The sequence below is a fragment of the Malania oleifera genome, chromosome 8 (assembly GCF_029873635.1).
Source record: "Malania oleifera isolate guangnan ecotype guangnan chromosome 8, ASM2987363v1, whole genome shotgun sequence".
NCBI classification, from domain to species: Eukaryota; Viridiplantae; Streptophyta; class Magnoliopsida; order Santalales; family Ximeniaceae; genus Malania; species Malania oleifera.
Window position 1 is genome coordinate 71,387,665 of NC_080424.1, and position 7,010 is coordinate 71,394,674.

General features: G+C 37.4%; 1 protein-coding gene across 1 annotated transcript; it reads right to left on the reverse strand.

Moving 5' to 3' along the window:
* Positions 1 to 597: 597 nt before the first annotated feature.
* LOC131162725 (uncharacterized) lies at positions 598 to 1,430 on the reverse strand. The gene is made up of 2 exons (XM_058119329.1): positions 1,223 to 1,430; positions 598 to 1,100 (listed from the first exon to the last, which is right to left on the reverse strand). Exons 1-2 carry the CDS (start codon positions 1,428 to 1,430, stop codon positions 598 to 600), a joined length of 711 nt encoding a protein of 236 aa, XP_057975312.1.
* Between the last annotated feature and the right edge of the window lie 5,580 nt (positions 1,431 to 7,010).

The following is a 7,010-nucleotide window of genomic DNA, read 5'->3' on the forward strand; positions in this document are numbered from 1 at the left end:
CTCTAGATCCCGCTCCTTTATTGGCATGTCTTTCACAAATGCTAGATACCCTTGGCACCCCCTAAGAATTAGCCTTCTAACTTGCATAGCAGAAAGGATCTGTGGTATAGAACGCACACACAATCTAAGGAACTGAAATTCCTGCTTTCCTGGAGGTCTAAACAACACCTCCCTCGTGTGGCAATCAATACTGGCATAACTTGCCGACAACCAGTCCATCCCAAAGATGATATCAAAGGCAAGGATTTCATACACCACAAGGTCAACTGGTAGTATCCTCCCTCGTATTTCAACCGAAAAATCATGGACTACACTCCTACATTCGACCGCAGATCCGAACAGTGTAGCTACTACAAGTTCATAATCTAACTGTTGCACCTTAAACCCACACAGTTTCAAAAATCCACAGGAAATAAAAGAATGTGTTGCCCCAGAATCAAATAATACAACAGCTTTATGAGAAAGCATGTAAATAATACCTGTGACAACATCGCCCGCGTTCTCAGCATCGGTTGGAGTTAGAGAATACACCCTTGCCTGGGTCGTACCCCCTTGCTGACCACCATGCTGTGCCTGAGTATTACCCCTGTATAGTTGCTACAAGGTTCCACTATTCCTCTGCATCTGACAGCCTCTCATCTGTTGTCCTTGCCTACCACACCACATACAAGCCCCCGTAGACAACCAACACTGCCCATGGTGTATCTTACCACATAAAGAGCAACGTTGAACACTTGCGGTATTCTGGGACGTACCACCACCGTTCTTTTTGCACTTACCCTGTCCTGCCCTAGATGAAGAATTAGGAGGCGCTGGCCTCTTCTTCTTGACCTGAACCTCTGTGTCCTCTAACAAACATTCTTCTGCTACTGTTGCTTTATCAACCAACGTAACAAAGTCCTGGAACTGCAAAATCGCTGTCTGCTTACAGATGTCGCTCCTCAGTCCTCTCTGAAACTTCCAGGCCTTCTTTGCTTCATCCGGTATCAAGAATGGAGCAAATCGGGACAGCTCTTGGAATTTGGCATCGTACTGCTGCACTGCCAGCGATTGTTGCGTCAAATTCATAAATTCCTCCATCTTAGCGTTTCTAACCGTGGCTGAAAAATAACGTTCAAAGAAGAGCTTTTTGAATCGAGCCCACGTCAACGCCATTAATATAGGTCGATGCTCTTCCATATGCTTTACAGACACCCACCATCTCTCAGCCTCTCCTGCCAACTTGAACGTGGAAAAGTGACTTTCTGCCTCTCAATGCAGTTCAACACATCTAGGATCTTCTTAATCTCCTGGATCCAATTCTCAGCATGAACTGGATCTGCACTGCCGGCAAAAGCTGAGGGCTTCAACCTGGTGAACTGCTCAATGGAGCAACCCAACTCAGTCATAAGACATTCTTGCCCCCTATTCGTCTGCACTACCTCAGCCATAAGATTCTATGCAAAGTCACGCAACACACTAGTGGAATCATTACCAGCCTCAGGGCCGGCAACCTTACTACTACTACCACCCACGTTGGCAGTGATATCCCTGGATTCCATCCTGAAAATAATTATGAGAATCCATTAGAAAGGTAATAGGATAAGCATCGACTAGTATTATCAGGCTATAGACTCAATCCCTTAAATTCATATCCCCAATATTGACATACTCCATTAATTTGACATTATCCTTCTAACTCAAATTCTGCCCTTCTACTAGGAAACGAAATCATCGATGGATTGTCGTGTTTTTCTGAACCTTTCGACTGATCCAGAAAAACAAAGAAGTCTATCAATGAATTTCCATCTCCAGATATACAAAACAAAATCCAAGGTCTTATCCTTGTCCTATACTCTGGTATATTCTAGACTACAGAACTAGAAATTCCTAAGTCCTAAATACATCCCTAACCAAACAACATGCATTAAAACACACTTCCGACTGGTAAATGAGCTCTGATACCAACTGTAACGACCCAGCCCTTTATACGGACCAGCACTGTTAACCCAAATACAAAATACCTATACATGTTCAAGATACGTAGACAACCCGCCCTAAACAAGGACACACGGGTATAAATCATACATAATTTTGATGTAAATGTCGTGAAAAAACATAAACAGCCATTAGGATTTCCAATAGACATTACCAGAGTTTACTATTACATCCACAAGTACATAAAATCAAACATAGAATAAATCATGTTATTACAATCCTCCAGAAAGGACCTTCGTCTAAGTTTATTACATGATTCGAATGCTTATGTAAGCTAAACCGAAATACAATCTCCCCCAGTCCCTTAAGCTACTAGGACTGACGTATTGATGGACCTGAAAACAAAGCTTGTATAATAGGGTGAGACACCTCTCAGTAAGGAAGAAAGTGTTATAATAGTGTGTGACTGTATATATGCACATTTTCAGACAAACTCATATATTTAAAACATTTGTTTATAATACTATCACATATAACATTTATTTGCACATGAAGTATTTAAATCATGCATATGATTATTAGAACACCTCCAGTTTGATATGACAATTTGCCTGTTTACCCCGTGGCACGAGTTGTGCACTGATTGCCTCTAACAGTGTCATGTTTGTGCAGATAAAGCTGAGCATTTTTATAGTCCGACTGCTTCCTAGTTTATTTTTACCAGCAGCTTACTAACTCCTTGCAGGTCGACCATCTAATATACCCACACTGATTTCTCATGTATGGTTGCACTGTATTGCCAGCATCGATACCTAGCCCTAGGAGTTTATTTCAACTCCCGAACTGGAGTATCTTTCAACCCCTTTTTACTGAAGTTTCTTTCAACTTCTTTTAGTCACAAGTTGTGGTTCCAGTATCATATATATAATTTATAGCAAAATATAGTAACCCATACAATTCCAGTATTTTCACAAATTTCAGATAATCACATTGGGTTCAAATCGGTGCCTATCCACTAAGTTTACCTCTTTTTGTTTACTGATACAGCTCGGTGTATCACTGGCCTCTGTTTTCCACATATTCAGTATAACAAATTGGAACTCCATTCTCAAAATCTATATCAATAGTATGGAAAATTCATACATTTCCATTTCAACATACTCAATATAACAAATTGGAACTCCATTCCCATAATCTATATCAATAGTATAGAAAATTCATACATTTCCATTTCAACATATATCACACGAGTTTAGTCCAAAAATCCGCTAAATGATATAAATCCAGTAAACATCATTTAAAAGGAAAAGTAAAGGATTCAAGCATCTCCTATTACCATATAATGCAAATAAGTGATTTTCGTAAGATTTGGAGATCATACGCCAAATTCCTCGTTTTTATCAAAAATCGTAAAATCGTTAAACCGGCATTTCTACTCAGTAGAATTTAGCAAATAAAGAATTAAATCATACATATAAATAAAAACTAGCTTTTTAGCAGTTTAGTTTTCCAAAAATGTTGTTGTAATCAATTTCCCCTTACCTTAAACTCAAAACGAAACTTCGTACAAAACCGATCCAAACCGACAACCCAGGATCCTCAAAACCTAAAAACCACAGAATATAATCTTACTATAATTTTGACTACTATCCAAATATTCAATCAAAATTGAAATCAGATCCTTACCTCGATTTTTGGGAAAAACCCAAAAATCCTCAAAATAACGATCCGATCCGCTAAAGTTTTAGAACTTCTTCCTATGATCCCCGCAGGAACTTCCATTTTTAGAAACGGGCGTCGAATGGCGAAGAATATTAGAGAGAGAGAGAGAGAGAAATTTCGTGGGTAGAGAGAGAGGGTGAGAGTTTGGAAGCAAACTTAGCTTCTAAGCAACCAAAATGGATATTTATAGGGCCTTTGACCAAGTCCAACTCGTCGACGAGGTGGCGTCTTTGTTGATGAATCCACCACATAGCTCGTAGACGAAGCCATCCCTTCGTCGCCAAGCCCAAGTTCCGGATATTTCTCTGACCCACTCGGTATTTGCTCATCGACAAGACTCTAAATTTCGTCAACGAGACTCTAAAGGACTTTGTCGACGAACGTGACCCTTCGTTGACGAACCCTGCTTATTCAAGGTTGGGTCTCTACACTATCTCTAAGAAATGAGATTGAAAAGAGTGGGTAAGTGAGAACTTACTCAAAAGTTCTCTCTCCACCATTAATTCTTTCACTCACTAATCCTTCTCTTCCTTTAAAATTTTTTGTGAAAAATGAAGGTTGAGAGCTTCCTATTTATAGGAAAATTTTGGGAAAGAAGTGGAATTTGTAAAAGTTTGGAGAGAGGGGTGAAATTATAATTTTTTTAAAATTAAAGAATGGGCAAGGGATGGACTAGGTATGGGATAGGGACGAAGGTCATGTGGGAGTGTTTGCCACCACTCCTATTTAATTTTTAATTAATTACTTAATTAATAAATTTATTTTTTTTATATTTTTTTTAAATCATCATCATCATCATCATCATCATTATTATTATTATTATTATTATTATTATTATTATTATTATTATTATTATTATTATTATTATTATTATTATTATCATTGTTATTATTTTCAAGCCGTATTTTAGTTTTTTTTTTTAAATTAAATTCGAATTTCTAAAACTCATGTGGGCCCCACATGGTCTTGTGGGCCCCACACAACTTTGAGATAGTTTTCATACGATTTTATGAGCCCTACATAGCTTCGAGACTCATGTGGACCCCCACACAGCTTCAAGACTCATGTGGGCCCCACACGATCTTGTGGGCCCCGTATAGAATACCTATATTATTATTATTATTATTTTATCATATATTTTTACAAATTATGTGAGTCAAAATATTATTTTATGTACTTATTTACATATACAAACAGTGTCTACCCTGTTTTATCCTATGAAATTCCATTTTGACCAGACCGACCTCCAGGGAGCAACTGAGCCACAATGGTCTCTAAGCACTCGCTTAGACAAGGTCTTTCTTAAGCATCAAACATGGAATCAAGGATCCTAACAGAGAAACACTTTCGTTTTGATACTAACTAAATGGCCATTATTATTATTCTTTTTTTTTTTTTTTTTGTTATTACAGATACTCACCGCAGGAAATTAGAATTTGATATGAGAGATCACGTGTTTTTGAGAATAGCTCCATTAAAAGGAGTTATGAGATTTGAAAGGAAAGGTAAGCTTAGCCCTAGGTTTATTGGCTCGTTTGAGATCCTTGAGAGAGTAAGGTTAGTTGCCTACAGGCTAGCCTTACCACCTGTTTTGTCCAGAATACATGACATATTTCATGTTTCCATATTGAGGAAATACGTCTGAGAGCCTTACCATGTGATTAGTTATGGTGGGTTAGAGCTCAGGGAAACTTTGGCGTATGAGGAGGTACTAGTGCAAATTTTGGATAGGAAAGATCAGAAATTGCGTAATAAGAAGATTCCTTTAGTAAAAGTCCTGTGGAGAAATCATATGGTAGAGGAAGTTTCATAGGAGCTCGAGGAGCAGATACAACAGAAATACTCGCATTTATTCAGTGGGGTTCAGCAGTAATTAGGAAAAGATGCAAATGAGTATGTAATGTCCCTTTTGTAGGTTAATCCGTACATGTAATAATCTTTTGGTAGTAGGTAGTATTTTGGTTTTGGGAGAATTTTAGTTTATGTATTTGTAATCTCCTAGGACCTTGAATGTAACCACAGTATTCCTCCGCCACAAATGAGGGTAAGTAATAAAATAAGTAGCCCATTTTTCTTTAAAGGATGGTGTCAATAAAGATAGTAAACTTCGAGGATGAATTTTTTATAAGAGGAGAATGTAGAGACCTAGTGAATTATATCAATTAAATAATAAAGGAGAGGAAATAAAGGAAATTTTAAAGGGAGAATTCAATACGGTCTCATCGACGAATGCAGTGTGTTCGTCGATGAACATGCTTCTTGGGCTCGTCGATGTGGACATGGGTTTCGTCGACGAGAACTTACCAAAAGACTATTTCCCAAGGCTTGAATTTCGTCGACAAGGGATAAGCATTCATTGATGGAACTCCTTCTTGGACTTGTCGACGAGGAGATGTGGCTCGTTAACGAAGCCACGTGGACAAGCATGTCTATAAAAGGCCCATAACTCATTTTCTGCGAGAGAAACATGCATATTACTCACTCTCACTCTCTCTAAAACCTGTCCCCCTCTGCCTTCTCTCCAGATTTTTGGTCTGGTTCTTCGTCGGTTCGATGATTCGAAGCCGCCACGCTACTCTTGGGAAGATTCTCTTCATATCTGTAGGAGTAGATAGTTGGTTAGGCCAACTTGGGCACCGTCCCAAAATTTGGGTAAGTTAATTACTTTAAATTTTATAAGATATTTAGTATTTCTAGACTAAGGAGATGAAATAATTCTAAAGTTTTGTTAGGAAAAATGTGAATTTTAGGGTGTTGAACTGGGAACACCATAGGTGCAGATTTAGTTAGATTTGTGGGTTTCTCAATAACCAAGTAAGGGGATAAATTAAGTTAGTTTATTTTTATAAAAATTTATTATTTTAAAAAAGCATGTATTTATAGTAATTATGTATGCTATATCAGAATATTTGGGAATACTGTTGTTGAACAGGAAAACAGTTTTAAAATATTTAATCAGAAATATATTTAGCTTAGCTATTCGGTTTTAATACTATTTAAAACTATGTGGCATGAGTATCATTTTACGAATATTAAGTTATGTCAAATTTTCAGTAAAAGCATGTTTACAACACTTTTTCAGGAAAACCTTAAACAATACAGGAAATTAAGGTTTCAGAATTTTATGATAAACAATACAAATTTCAGTTCAGTATGTTATAACATGCTCAGCACAAGGCCGTGATTGATAGCCAACGCAAGGCCGTAATTATGTAAGTTATTCGGCGCAAGGCCATGATTATATATATTATGTCAGAATTTAGAAAAAAATGTTATAAATCTAGTTTCATGTTAAATAGGTATACTTAAACATACTATATGTTATCAGAATCTAGATGGTTTAGTTTAGATCAATATTCAGGGCTCAATAC

What these genes read in the sequence shown, in the direction of transcription:
- LOC131162725 (XM_058119329.1), bottom strand. Translation starts at nt 1,430, where the DNA reads ATGGCTGAGGTAGTGCAGACGAATAGGGGGCAAGAATGTCTTATGACT. An exon ending in AGTCACTTTTCCACGTTCAA is followed by an intron (nt 1,101 to 1,222) that starts GTTGGCAGGAGA and finishes GTTATTTTTCAG; the next exon opens with CCACGGTTAGAAACGCTAAG.